Below are 15378 nucleotides of genomic sequence, written 5' to 3' on the forward strand. Positions count from 1 at the left end.
TAGGCAATCTCCAAGAACCCAGGAAAACATCAGTGGATTTACAGACAAGTCTTGCCTTGTCAGTGTCAAAGTACCTGAATCAAACTTCTGAAAGAAGCTGCACTTTTCTGTACATGTGAGGTCTCAAAAGCAAATATAGATGCATAACTGAAGTCTGGCAGACAACACCTGGGACTACAGGACTACTAGGACAATGTGCTCTGGAAGGATGAAACAAACTTAGAGCTGTTTGGCCACAATGCCAAATGTCATGTTTGGCAAAAATCAAAAACTGTTCTTTGACCAAAAAAACATGCTAGCTGTAAAGCATCGTGGTGAAAATATGATGGTTTAGGGCTGCCTTCCTGGTCAGGCCCTGGCCGGCCAGCTTACCATCATACAGGTCAACAATTAATTTAATTCCACATTGTGCCAAAGAGTACTTGTGGAGAATGTGACACTAAGCTGAAGCTGAACCATAAATGGACCTTGCAACAAGACAATGGCCCAAAACAGTAAATCCAAGAAGTCCAGAAAAGAATGGCTGAAAAAGAAGTGGAGGGTTCTAGAATGGAAAAGTCAAATCCAAGATTTTGACCCAATAGAAATGCTGTGTGGAGACTTGAAGTTAGCAGTACATGTATGAAAGCCCTCAAACCTCACACAGTTGAAGGAGTTCTGTAAGGAGGAGTGGGCAAAAATTTCTCCTAGTCAATGTAGGAGACTGATTTCATTAGAATTACAATTACTTCTAAATGCCTAGAAGTGATTTTTGACAAAAGGGGGCAGGACCACCTATTGAAGCCAAGGGGTGCACTTATTTTTCCCACTGACCACAACTACATTTCACTTTTCTGTTGAATAACAGCAAAGAATAAGATGCTTATCAACTTTCTCAATACTGTTCAAAGATCAAATATCCACATATGCAAACGTTGAAAAACATCTGTTTGTTGGGTGTTCTTACTTTTTCCACTATATAACAAAACAGATGAGAGTCCTGCAGACCATCTGACCAGCGTACCACACCACACGCTGATTAAGTAAATAAACAGGACAAGACTTTTAAGACAAACTTTTCATTATGAAACAATCCTGCGTTGCTGTGGCAAGTATCAGAACGTATTACTGTGCTCAAATTAACGAAACAAACATGCATAACAATCTCTGTCCTAGCTCCATGTTGATATTTGTTAGAAATAATTCTTTTAGCAGCATCACGTGACAGGAACTAACAATGTCATTTCTAGAAGGTAATAAGTTGCAAAAAAGCCCTACCTTACATTTTAGATATTTCAAAAAGTTTAAGTATAAAGAATAAAATCAGTCAAGTCTATTTATTTATTTAAGAAAGTTTTTAATTGTGCATAATGCATGCTTTGTTACTTTACGATACAATTTGTATTGCGCATAAAAAAAAAAAAACCCCACTCACTGTCTCTTACTTCTCATTCCTTAACCCAATCACTTCCATATAACATATGGTCTGATACAGCCAACCCAGGGCCCCCCCCCTCAACACTTGGGCTTTAAATCTCAAAAATTGTAACACTGACACACCTACAAGTCCCAATTCCTACAAATAGCACATTTGTTATTGGTGTCTTCACTGTATTAAATGTTCATTAGTACTAAAATGTACCACTTGCTGTGTAAAAACTAAAATGATGCAGCTGGTTCTGACACTTCTGGAGTCCTCTAGGCGGAACATAGCGTATTCCATACACCTCCTAGGATAATAGAGATTAAATCATATTGCAATTGCCTTGTTACTGATACCCAAAAAGCACATACTGTAGTTACCATATGGATTTATGGGTTAACAGGATCCTAGCCAAGTAACCATTTTTCTTGAACCAACATATCTAAAAAATGTTTTCTATGAAAAGATTCAGAAAAACTTTTACTTTTCCCAAGTCATCTTTTCACACTGTTCACCGTTTATCACACAACGCAAATTATACTGGAGAATTTACTGTATATGAAAAAATATTTTATAAACACACAATGGTTTTCGAAAACCATTGTCTTAAATTTTAATAAGATACAATAAGAAAATTAATCTTTAAAGAATTTTATAATTAAAACCCTCAATTCAAATTTTTTGCATCAAGGACTCATTCCATCTATGTGTCTTTCAATTGCCCTGTACGTCACTGTGGAACAGTAAGCAGAGGAGCATACATAATTCCTGCTATGCCAAGAGCTGATGCTGTTGATGTGATATAACTGTGTTGGTTGAGAAGGAATATTTTTTTTTTTGCGCTCACTGTGAATACCTTCCTTCCACACTCCAGCCCAGTTGGTTGCAGTAATGCACCTTTCATTGGTCTCTGTCCTAACCTCTGTGACCATTGATTTTTCACCCCTTACAAATACCAAAAAGCCCTCCAAAAACAGTGCATTTGAAGAACATGGTCCTGTAAGGCTTCCACTACACCAAAGTTGTACTTTAATTATAACGTTTACTTCTGAAATTTAAGTTGTACAACATTCTACTCCAAGCAGAACTTGGAATGATGAAAATGAATAAATCAAACACTGCTTTGCATATTTTATTTTACTTATGCCTTAGTTTCTGGTTATACCTGGGAAAAGTAATCAAATATTATTTGGTTATTTATTGGCTTTCTATAGATATACTTTCAACCTTGAAGTGCAATTAACATGGTCCTTAACAGGTTTGTCTTGTACTTGATATTTGCCTTTCATTTAAGTATGCCACATAACAAAAGGCTGATTTTTATAAAATGAAACTGCCACAATTTCATAAATGACATGCCATAAGTTTCCTGCCCTGTACAGTACATCATCTATTGCTGTTGATTAATCTTTCTGTTGATGTAAGGCACTCACTGTATTTTTCTTTGACATGTATGTCGCTTTGGAGAGAAGTGTCAGCTAAATGAGTAAATGTAAACCATCAGAGGTCTCAGCTGCAAAAATAGCATTCGCCAGTTTATTTTTAATTGCATTTGCTCCCATATGTATTTTCTATCATTTATGGATGTCACAAGGTGAACATGCCCAGGATTAATACAACAAGCTTTCGTGTGCCAGTGCTTGCATTGTTCTTCAAGATATACATTGCTTTGTAGAAGTATCTCCTTAAGGAATACATGTAAATGTAAGACACACCCAAACAGAACAGGGATGAAATCAAAGACCGACTCCATTAAACAAAGTGTTTACAGGTCAAATCTGGTGCTCCTGTGTGTCGTCATCTTGTTGACCATCGAACGTCACGTATGTTTATGGGAAGAATGAGTGAGTAAGCACTGAATAATATGTGGACATAGTATTTTCATTTTCAATCAGTTTTAAAATAGCTCAATGTTAATAAATTAGCAACTAAAACTTAAATGCATTCTTTTGCTTTTTTTTTTTTTTTTTAAAAAAAAGAGCATACCCCGTAAATAAGTTAAGATAAATGATGAAAATAGCCAGAACTGTTGAACGCTTCACATGATTTTGGGATGAACTGGTTAACAATTGGCTTTGAACAGGAGGTTGTGGAGATTACATTTTTCCCCCACTCACTTTAGATTAATTAAAATTTTAGTGTTGTATTTCATGAAAATAAATATTTACTAATCATAACTTTATCTCAGCGTTTCACAGAACCTTACCCAGAAATTAAGCAAGGGATTACTGTATTAATCTTTTATTAATTGTGATTTGGCAGTGAAAGTGACAGTGGAATCACAAAGACATCAAGTTACACTTTCAATCCAAATGTTTTTCCTAAGGCATATTCCAAAAGTATTTTACTTTGTCTTCAGTGAAATGCTGCTATCAGATGGAAATGGTGAGCAATTCTCAGTGCTGGGACACAGTATTTCATTTCCATTTACACAAGAAACTCATAAGTCATCCACAGACTGGACTTCATCCATTTAACACACAGCTACTTTAGAACAAATATAGAAAAATGTAAAGGAACCATAAAACCAGAAAAGCTACTCCAACTACAGTATCAGCCATAACGGGAAAAACAAAGGTCAGGCTAACCAATAAAAGCAAGCAGAGCCCATATACAGCGGAACAGAAATTACACCTCCTGAAAACAGGTGAAATTAATGCAACCAATGGCAGAAGGGAGTCCACCAAGGAAGGTAGATCTGTAGAAACCCATTCTCCATTTCCTCAAAACAAGTTTACAAGGCTGAAGTAATCCTTGGAAAATTTTGAACATTGCAGCACTGCTGCATAGCCCACGAACACAGTGCCGACTCAGTCCAAACACTTACCCACAGTGTACCAGCTGGCATCGGTGAGCTTGCTGATGACTGCCTCGCTAAGGCCACCTTCTGGGCTCTTCACTTCTACTGTGGACCCTACCTGTTTAAAAATGAGAACAAACCTGTGTTAGCTCAACTCCAAAGGCAGAGTGCAGTGGTCCAGTAGAACATTCAGATAGTGTAACTTCCCTCCCAAAGACCAGCAGTGGCATCTATGTACAACTGACCCCATGTTAGGTCACATGCTCATGTGAGCTCGCCAGAGCTGAATTCTGTCAGCATTTGTTTAGTGCAAAACAGCCAGAGCCTTCATCCCAAGTGAACAATTAGTAACCTGGGTTTGAACACAGTTGATTAATTTACCTCAAGATAATTTTAATTAAAAAAAACTGGATTTACCAGGGGCCACTGTGTCCAATGAAATAAGACATGGACTTTAAAAAAAAAAAAAAAATGCATATTAAACATAATGACTTCTACACATTTGTAACAGAGTATATGGAAAATTTGGCACTTAGGAACTTCTAAAACTGTACAAACTTAGATGGACTCTTCCTGAAACTGGTGTTGAAAAAGCATTTCCTGTTTTTCACACATCTTCACGTCATTCAATGGTCAAATACAGACTTTTACAGTCAGCAAACTAAAACTTTCAAGTAACAGCTAGGAAGTTGAAGGAACTGTTCTTTTACCCTTAAAGGTCCTTTAACTTGATCATCTTGAACAACCTGTGAGGTGCTGTCCCCCTTAAGTACCACCTGCAAAATAAAGAACAGGAGGGGTTGGGGGTCCGTTCAAGGTAAATTAATCTGGTTGCGCAATGTGAAGGCTGTGAACTTTCTGATTAGCCGCCAAAGGGCTGCCAAGTGAACCCATGCACTGATCTACAATTGTGCCATGGGAACGGTGTGCCGGCCTACAGAGTCTGTCCCTCGACCCATTCATCCCACAGCACAGTCACATGTCCACATGATCTATTACTTTCTCTTGCATTTAATACAAAACCATCTACAAAAACACTTCAGACATGAGAACAACCAATCTTAACGGAGTAATCATGTTTTCATGCAAAAGACAACAGTACTTTTATAGCACAGCATTTTATCACAGTTGAACCCTAAACATATTGAGTGTATTTCTAAGGGCCTTTTATTTCTAAACAAGAGTGATGCAACAATCAAAAATGTCTTGCAAGCCCAGATGTAATTTTCTCGACCACATTTCAGGAGGTGAAAGGAGACATGAAAAAGTCCACAAGGTGTGAAGGAACATTAACAGCACCAGAAAACTACAAAACATCAGCTGTGGCACAAACCCATCCGCCTTCCTATTCCCAAGTTACTGGACTGTCAGAGATTTAAAGCAGATTCATAAGTGATTTTTGTAACCAAATGATAACATTCTGCTTTGAAATGCATAATTGGTCCCATCATGATAATGACTGAGCTTACGAATAAACTTGGTTTGGCTTCAGCCAGTTTTTAAAGACAGACTGTAAGTGACATACCTTTTTGCCCCTAATAAGTAAAACTAGCCATAAGACATCCAAACACTTGAAAAAACTTGGTGTTTCAGTGGCATTGTGCAATGCACACTTGACACTACCCAGAAAATGCACAGATATGCATTACCAAACCTTCAGCATCTGTGCCAGCGATGTGTCCCATGACATCCATCGTTCCATGACAAAATGGAACTCTGATCTTCAAACCCAGTTACACTTAGTGTATTAACTTATACATATACCCATAAAGAACATATTTACAGTAACTCCAATGCAGCACAAGATTAAGATGCGAACAGGTACATGTATATAATATCTGGGGTTTTTTTTTTTTAAAGAAAAATAATTTATAAACCTTTACAAAAACTGTGTCCACTGGCGCAATCAAAAACTGAGGATTATTTTCTGCTGACATCTTAGTATTTTTAGCAATTTCTAAAAATATCTCTTCTGTTCAGCAGCTGCAGTTCTGTCTTGACACTATTTCTTATTTGCCAGAGTACTGCTTAAGAACAGAAATGAGAAATAATGTATTTTATTCTGGGAAAACTAGTCCTAGGCAGAAAGTCTACCATAGTTAAGTAAATAATACTGCTCAACAGACAGAGATGGCTGGGTAATACAAAACTAGGTAGCAGAGTGTTTCCATTTTAATACGGAACAACTCCAGATAGTGCAGATATCTACTAAACAATCCGTCATCTCTAACAATAAATGCATGACTGCCATCACAGACACATAAGAGTGAGGGCACCAAAGAGTAAAGCCACTGAAGAGTAAATATGCAGCACTTGTCTTCAAGATCTCAGACCATGGTTGAGGATAAACATTTCAATCACTTTTCACTCAGGAAGGACTCCTTCAAGTCAATCACTGAGCAATTCAGCAGTCAGTTTCCTTGCCTGACCCAAAGTGTAATAATTACAAATAGTGGGTAAAAAGACCACACAACGGAAATGAGTGCCAAAATCTTAAGGCAAGAAAAATTATCACATCCTTGCAATAGAGAAACAGACTGTGCATGAAAAGAAACTGCGCTCAAGAAGCAGTCATTTATGAAAATCAAAGTTTTGATTACCAACCCACTACATAAACAACCTTAAATGGGGGGGGGTAACTTAGAAGTCACAAAGGCAAATTCAGCCTTGGTGCCAATTCATTTTAAAGCAACTACTGTGAACCATTTGAAGGACACACACTAAGATGGCGTGCTGCAGCATTTTCCCAACTTTAAAAAAGACATTCTCACCTTGACCTTCACCATCCTCTTGACAGTCTTGATTTTTGCCTCACAGAAGGCACCGCGATACTTTGCACTGACATCAGTCCCCACTGTCAAGTAGGCAGGCTCATCGGCTGCCTGTAAGAAGAGGTAGAAAGACATGCTACCAGGTGAAGACCTTACCTCAACGACAGCAACTCGGTGACAATGTAAAGCAGCATGACTTGCTGCTTTTACCACGCACTCCAATCCAGTATTGCTATAACAAGTATATTCCTCAGAAAGTTCCAAAAACACTTGTATTTCATTATGCATTTTGTACTACCATAACAGACAACTGAACATTTGTTAATATTGAAGGGAAAAGTGTTCTTTCAATGAGAGGGATATACTAATTCACACCTCCATCACATTTAACCATAACTTTCCATTGCAACCTTGAACACATAGGTGCATGCCATGAATGCTGTGCACAGTCCTATATCTACACCATGGACAGACAGAGGGATGGATACAGACACACACACTTTCATTCCTGGTGGGGAGTATCATTAGCATGAGGGTGGCTGTGCAGCGAGTCTTACTCACAAAAATGTTCTCAGCAATAATAAGCCTGAGAACTGGAGCAGCGGAGGAGGGCACGTAGCCTCTCACATACACACAGTCAGTGCACAGAGGGATCGGATGGACAGTCTGAGTCTGGGAGGTGTCTCCTGCACTCACTCACCTTCATCGTGGCGGCTATTTGAACGATTCCAGCTCGATGGGTGTCCGAGCACTGAAAAACAGAAACTAAAATACAGAGAGCATTAAGAACGCGATTCGGTCCGCTTCAATTGTTCCTGCTGAGAGGAACGCAGAACGCAGACACGGCGGGTGCAGAGTAACACGAAGACATGTCGGACACCGTGACGCGCGCGCGCTCTCAGCTCCCCCCCCCCAACCTCCGCCGCACGTTCACACGAGCTGCTATGGAAGTGCTCGCGGAAACCAGCTTGGCGCTCTTTTACACGCTCGAGATTCGCGGTTCTACGCGCGTATAAGCGAATCCGCCGCGTGAGAGCAGCGCGCCGCTGTGTCTCCGTCGTCTTCCCGCTCGACTCTCCCACTCCGTGTCACGTCGCCATCATGGCTCGAGCCTCGCCGCGTCCTGTCCTGTCGGACACTCGTGTCGTGTCAGCGCCCACGGGCCCCCACGAACCACTATCACGGGCCGCATTGGCTCACCAGTAAAAGTTTCGAGCTGAGCGGCTTGTAGGGCGGAACGCGCCGGTGCTCCGGGGGGAAAGCGGAAGACACGTCGCGCTCCGCCAAGTTACCCGCTCACACCAGCTCGCAGCCAGCAACAACCATGGCGATTTAAACCGCCTAGCTAGTCCCACAAGAATTGTGCAGCCGCTGGGACAAGCGCTCTTCGTACCGGCGGCTCTCGCCCACATTAACGAAGAGAATGTAGGGCGAAGTGGGATGCTCGCAGCGAATTAACGGTTTACCGAAGTTCGTCCACAAAAGGAGAGAAGCGCCGCAAAAACAAGCCGACTGGCCCTGCCATTCAATTCCTCGCCCGCCTCTTCCTTTTCGTTAAAAAAAACTGCGAAACAGTGACTTAGCCACCTACTGTCAATGCGCAAAAATAAGTATGAGGCAAACAGAAACATTAACAGTAGCAAATGTCGTTGTTCATATATTTTTGACGACTACTTACACCCATACTTACATCGGCGATGTGACTATTATCCACTTGCCAGGTTTGCAAAGCAATAAACGAAATAACAAGCTGTTGAGTGAAGACGGTGTTTCTCGAAACCCAATTGGCTGCAATAACACCAGTGGTCGTGGCTAAAAGCTACGATTGGTTCTCCGAGACCTACATTTCTATAGCTTTTACAATTCACTAGCACGTGATTGGAAGATATGAAAGCGGCGCTCTCAACATCGTGTTTCCATTGGTGCATTCCTATCGAATTTCTTTACAACAAAGCATCCACAGATTCCAAAATTTGATTGGCTTCACTTCATCCAGTGTCAGGCTCCCCGCTCTGACCATTGGACCAATAGATTCAGACACGGCCCTCCTGAACCATTCATTGGCTCCGTGACCATACTGAAAGAGGGCTGAATAGCTTGGCTGCCATTATGCGCAAGTGCGAATTTGCAAACGCGTTACGGAGTAAAAATAAGTCCGCGATCTTACTGCGCATGTGCCGACGACGATCGCGTTCGCCATTTTGTTTCGCTAGTAAAATTTTCCATTTCGGGGAAGAAGCGAAGGGAAAGTGGAATGCGTCTTTCATTCAGGTTGGTTCATATAAGTACTGCGAGTTGTAGCTTGCTGATGTTCGGTGTTTTCAGTTATAATAGTGTGCAAACCTCAGTGTGGCATTGGGTGCAATTTTGGGGTAGTACAATTGAGGAAACTGCTACAAAAAGGTCAAATTAGGGCTGCTGCTCGAAGCAATGGCGGGCGTTAGAACCGGTCATAGTGACGGAGGCGCTTAGCTGGTGACGTCAGCGGAAGCGGAGGGGGATAAACGGTGATAGCGGCACATGGGTCTGTAGACTCATACTCAGTTCAGCACCCATCTGTCTCGGGCAGATAGATATTGAGTCTGAGCTGTTTCACAGGGCAAGTTTACATGTAATCAGGGTTGTGGGTTGTGGGTGGTAAGGCACACGCCTGACTTTGTGTGACTGCCTCAAAAACCCATGTTGTTTCGAAATACATAGAAACTTTGGTCTTGAAACAAATTGAGTCATCCTGAAGAAACACCCATAAGTATGACAACTGACAGTTAGTGTTTAGACCTGCTGCCTGATCTGATCTGAAGGTTGCAGGTCAGATCACATCTACTGCTGTAGTACCATCCTTAAGTGAGGTACTTACCCTAAAATTGACCTGCTGTATGGGCACAAAAATGTAGGTAGTTTTACATTTGTAAGTTGCTTTTGAGAAAAGTTTCAGCTAAAGGAATAAATGTGCAAGTAGACACTAGAATAATGCTGGGATAAATAAATACTGTCAAAATATACAATGGATCGAAATATATATATTTACAGCTCACTAACAGTCAGGCAATAAGAAGAGGTCAGTAGCAATACACACAACCAAAGAATCTTCAGGAAGTTGCTGCAGCAGTTCACATAAACATTCACAAATCCGTTAAACACTTGTATGCTAACCTGAAGTTAAATGTTAGAGTATTAAGATTAGAAAGATGGTTCTTCTGGGGTGTTTTTAGGTTTTAAGTCAGTGTTTGCTGGGCTGCCTGTTTTCAGACCCATACATGTGTGACTGCATCCACATGTGTCCATGTAGAATTTGTACGACTCTCCTGTAGTGGTATTTAAATTGCACAGGATTCCACACAGGTTTTCCAAAACATCTTGTAATTCCTGGGCTTAGCCCTAGAGAATAAAGAGCTGTATTTTGTGGATATCTTTTAGAAATTTAATGGTTACACTGAAGAAGTGCATTTATCAGCAACAGGTAGCCATTACTGGGTAGGACCCCTTTATGCCTTCAAAACAGCATTAATTCAACAACAGTTTGTTGTTGATGGGCACATTAAGAAAAGTTCTTGGTTCATGCTGGGTTGATGGTTTAACACAGTTTTTATATATTTTTGGTGGCACATGCTTTCTGCTCATACAGGTAGATCAGAACTTTACATTTATTCACTTAGCAGATGCTTTTCTCCAAAGTGACTTCCAATGAACTCTATTATAAGCTCACACACCTTATTCACCAGGGTCACTTGCACTGCTACATACACTACTTACTCTGGGTCACCCATCCATAGATCAGTGGAACACACACTCTCTGTCACTCACACACTATGAGTGATCCTGAACAGCATGTCTTTGGACTGTGGGAGGAAACAAGAGCACCCGGAGGAAATCCACGCAGACATGGAGAAAACATTCAAACTCCACATAGACTGAGCGGGGATGGAACCCACGTCCTCTTGCACCAGCCAGGCACTATGAGACAGTAGCACTACTTACTGTGCCATCGTGCCTTTATTAATCCCAAAGGAAATTTCAGAAGACTACAGCAGCATCATACAACATAGACATAGAATAACAGCATGACAGAGACACCGGAGTCACACTGTATACTTACAATAAAGTTCCAATATATATTGTATTCATACAAGTATGTAAGAGCAATCAAATAAAAAAAAAAAAAAGAGGAACTAAATGAGAAAAAGAAAAGAAATGAATATCACTGGCAATAAGAGGTCAGTACCACCTGAGCAGTGGGAGGACTATAGCCTAATGGCTGTTTGTGGGAATGACCTCAGGTGGCTCCTTGGAACAGCACAATTGGGCCAATCTGTTTCTGAAGTTTGTGCTGTGTTCAGCCAAAGTGGTGTACTGAGGGTGAGGATCACTGTTCTTGAGGGTTTGGAGTTTGTTTTCGAGTCTTTCTCTGTACCACTTTCTACCCAGGGCTGAGCCAGCCTTCCTCATTAGTTTACCCAGTTTGCTGGCAAAACCAGTACAAATCTGTAGTGACAGCATACAAGTCCACAGGGTACTGCAGCATCTACATCAGTTTTGAAGAACTTCTCCAGCAGTGACCTGCATACTCCACAACACCTGAGTCTCTTCATAAGGTCAAGGAGACTGGCTGTTTTTGTACAGAGTTTTGGTTCCAAGTCCTGCCCAGGTACCTGCCCATCCCCACCACCTGCACAAGTAATTCATATTCAGCCTCATTGTAAAAATATAATCTCCACCCCTCAAGCCAATACAGTATCTGCCTTTGGAGTAAAGTAAAGGCGCTGTTATGTTTGTGAAGCTGTCCTTAGATGATGTATGCTTTGTGACATGGCACATTATTTTGCTTGGAAGTATCAATTTGATAAACACTAAATTGGCCTGTGTATGTCCTGTGTTGTTTTGCTATTTCATGGCATTCAAACTATGCTCAGTTGGTACTAAAAGACTTTTTCCAAGTTTTGCCAAGAACATATTCCCCCACACTATTATGCCCCCATGTGTCTGTGCCTTTGACACCAGGTAGGAGTGGTTTTAGGATTTAGTTTTTTTACACCAATTTCTGACCTGGGATGCTACAGATAAGGCTGTTTTTAACTCTTCAGTCTTCTAGTTTTAGACTACTTTTCTACCGGGACCTTATTTTCTTCTTCTGAACTCAAAGGGGATGGATTTGCTTGGTCTGCTGCTGTTGTAGCCAGTCAGTTTCAAGGTTCAGTGAGTTGTCTTCCAAGATGCTGTTCTCCACATCACTGTTGTACTGAGCTGCTGTTGTTTTTGCACATGTGGTATTCCTGTTAGTTTTAACAAGTTGGGTAACTCTCCTCTGACCTCTTTCATTAACAAGGTGTTTTTACCCACAGAAGTTCCACTGAATAGATGTTTTTTTTTTTAATCACACCATTCACTGTAATCTCTTTGTCATTGTAGTGTGCAAAAATTCTGGCAGGGTGGCTGTTTCTGAAATGCTGGAACCAATGCAGCTGGTACCAAGAATCCAGTCACATTGAAAGTCACTTAGATCACAAGTCATATCCCTTCTAACATTACTTGGACCAGTAACTAGGCCTTTTGACCCTGCGCATATGCCTTATATACCAGGTTACACCCATGTCACTCTCTAACTGTAGGAGTGATCTGTACTTGGAAGCGGCCACATTCACCTAATTAACTGCCCACGAGTGTGGTAATTTGTAATTTGAAAAAAGTAATTTGATTTAAGTAATTGTTTAGGATTACAAAGCTTCAGACTGCATTGTCTCCCTTTCAATAGAAAGAGTCTATAGCCAGGGATTTCTAGAAAATGCCCCACTGAGTTATAGAATTGCTGTTAACTGTTTTGTTACATCTAGGCACATGGGGAGTAGTGCTTCTTAGTTTGTCTGCAAACCATGACGGGTTGTATTTCTAGAGCATGATGGTAGAAAACTGCTGTAAAATCCATTACAGTTAGAAATCTGTGGTTATGTGTTATCCATGTATGTTTTATTTTTCAGACCCCTCCACTTTCTTCACACTTTGTTGTGTTGTAGGCTTATTTCAGATCAGATTGAATTGATTCTTTTTTTGTACACATCAGTACACAAATGATATTCCCATAATGATAAATTGGAAATACTATTTAAGGAATATTATCACATTTATTAAGAATAATGAACGAAAATCTATTTACATAAGTATTCAGACTCTTTATTCAGTACTTTGTAGAAATACCTTTAACAGCAATTATGGCATCGAGTCTTCCTGGGTCAGCTTCTACCAGGTTTGCACACCTGGATTTCTCTCATTCTTCCTCGGAGAGCCTTACAAGCGCTGTCAAATAGGATGGGTTGTCAGTGAACTAGAATGTTCAGGTTTCTCAGCAGTTTTTCTGAGGGGTTCACATCTGGGTTTCAGCTGAGCTAGACAAGAATATTCAGACTTTGTCCTAAGCCATTCCAGTGTTGACTGCATGTGTCAGATTGTTGCAATGCTGAAAGGTGAATCTTTGCCCTATAGTTCAAAGTTGTGTGTGCTCCGGAGCAGCTTTTCTTCAAGGTCCTCTCCGTGTTTGGCTCTCTTCATGTTTCTGTTAATCCAAGCCAACCTCCTAGTCCTTATTGGTGAGAAACATCCCAAGAGCATTATACTGCCACCACCATGCTTGACCATACAGATGGTATTAACCAGATGATGAGCGGTACCTGATCTTTGTCAGACATGGTGTTTGGCATTGAGGCTAGTTTTTGTCATATCAGGCACTGTAGTCCTGGAAGTGGTGTATTACAAACTCCAAACTTCTCTCTATCCATTCTACCAGAATCAATGAAGACCTGATTGACTAGTGCAATAGAGATGGTTGTCCTGGCAGATTCTTTTATCTGTGTGCAGGAAATCTTTTGCTCTGTTAGAGGGCCACTGGGTACTTTGTCACCTCACTGACAAATGCCCTTGCTGCCCAAATACCCAGTTTGGTTGGGTAAGTCACGCTCTAGGAAGCGACTTAGTGATTACAAAGTTCTTTCATTTGACAATGATGGAAGCCACTGGGCACCTTGGAACCTTCCAAAGGTTTTTTTTTTTGTTTTTTTTTATTTTTATTTAAACCCTGTTCCAGATCTGTGCATTTACACAGTTTTATCTTGGAGCTCTACGGAGAGTTCCTTTAACTTCATGGCTTGGTTTTTAACTTTGCCAGGAAAAGTGAACTTTGGGACCTTACAAGGTGTGTACCGTTATAAGTCATGTCAAATTGAGTGAATTTACATTTATTCATTTAGCTTACAGTTTTCTCCAAAGCAACTTACAATGTTAAGGTACTTACAACTATTTACCTATTTATACAGCTGGTTAATTTTTACTGCAGGAACTTAGGGCAAGTACCTTGCTTAAGGGTACTGCAGCCAGAGGTAGGAATTGAACCTGCAAACTTTGGGTCCAAAGGCAATAACTCTAACCATGCTATCAGCTGTTTGAAACAGATGGACTACTGTCAAGATCTAGAGAAAACTGAACGATGTTCAGAAACATAAGATGTATTTGAGCTCAATCTGCAGTGTCATAGAAAAGGGTCTGAATACTTAGGTAAATTAGGGCTTCCAGTTTTATATTTGTAATAAATTAGCAAAAAATTCTAAGAATTATCTTTTCTCTTCATCATTACCTGGTTAAGAATTCCCAAGACTGGCAGTGAACTATGTATGATTTTCCCGTTGTTCTGTTTTTTTATTTATTTATTTATTTTTTTTAACCCCCTTTTGAGAGTGTTTCTTGCTTGTTGTTGTCTTTACATCCTCCCAGTTTCATGACAGTTCCATTATGACATGTCTTTTTCTGCAGCCATTATTGCTGAGGAGCCTGCCATAATCACTCCCGTACTCTACCGTGTCGACAGCCGTGATGTGATGTCTCCCAACTCCTAATGTGAAACCTGAGGTGCAGCACACTTCTGTGTACAATAAAAGGACTTGAAGGAAGGTCTTCATATTTTGCTCACCAGTTAATTACTGAACTTATTACAGTTTGTGTAACTAAATGTCACTCTGTCTTTAACTTTTTACAACTGTTTAACAATGTATGTAGTATGTATGTTGTGAAGTTTTACCAGCATTTATAAAGCTTTTATTCTGATGATGGCTTTACAAAATTATTACAGTGGATACTGTGTAGTTCTTAAATCTGTAAAGAAAATCTCTGTTGTGGAATAAAAGGAAAAACTGTTTGTGCATGGTTTTATTGATTAATCAGTTCAAGCTTAATTTGCAATCACAGGTCTCTATGATTCAGACCATCTCTGCAGGTGTCTGAAGTGTCTTGTGTCTCAATCTTTGTTGTACTGATGATTTTAATAGTATAAATGCCTTTAATTCTTTATTGAAGTGGTTTGTCACACTATTTTGAAATACTTTTAATGGCTTTTTAAGCCAATTCTCATGTTGAGATAACCCTCA

The 15378-nt window shown here is 40.2% G+C and overlaps 1 protein-coding gene across 3 annotated transcripts in view; it reads right to left on the reverse strand.

Moving 5' to 3' along the window:
* The window catches only part of arid4a (AT-rich interactive domain 4A), a 40124-nt gene extending 31236 nt beyond the window's left edge, over positions 1-8888 (reverse strand). For 2 of the 3 annotated variants that reach the window (XM_018764161.2, XM_018764159.2), the window contains exons 1-5: positions 8664-8888; positions 7674-7738; positions 6974-7084; positions 4913-4978; positions 4230-4320 (exon numbers count right to left, since the gene is read on the reverse strand). In XM_018764161.2, the coding sequence (XP_018619677.1) occupies positions 4230-4320; positions 4913-4978; positions 6974-7084; positions 7674-7679 (274 nt within the window). In that variant the 5' untranslated portion in view covers positions 7680-7738; positions 8664-8888. Of the gene's footprint in view, positions 1-4229; positions 4321-4912; positions 4979-6973; positions 7085-7673; positions 7739-8651 lie in introns of all 3 variants that reach the window. The other variant, XM_018764160.2, reaches the window with a different exon arrangement.
* Positions 8889-15378: the final 6490 nt, after the last annotated feature.

Source organism: Scleropages formosus, chromosome 15 (assembly GCF_900964775.1).
Source record: "Scleropages formosus chromosome 15, fSclFor1.1, whole genome shotgun sequence".
Lineage (NCBI taxonomy): Eukaryota > Metazoa > Chordata > Actinopteri > Osteoglossiformes > Osteoglossidae > Scleropages > Scleropages formosus.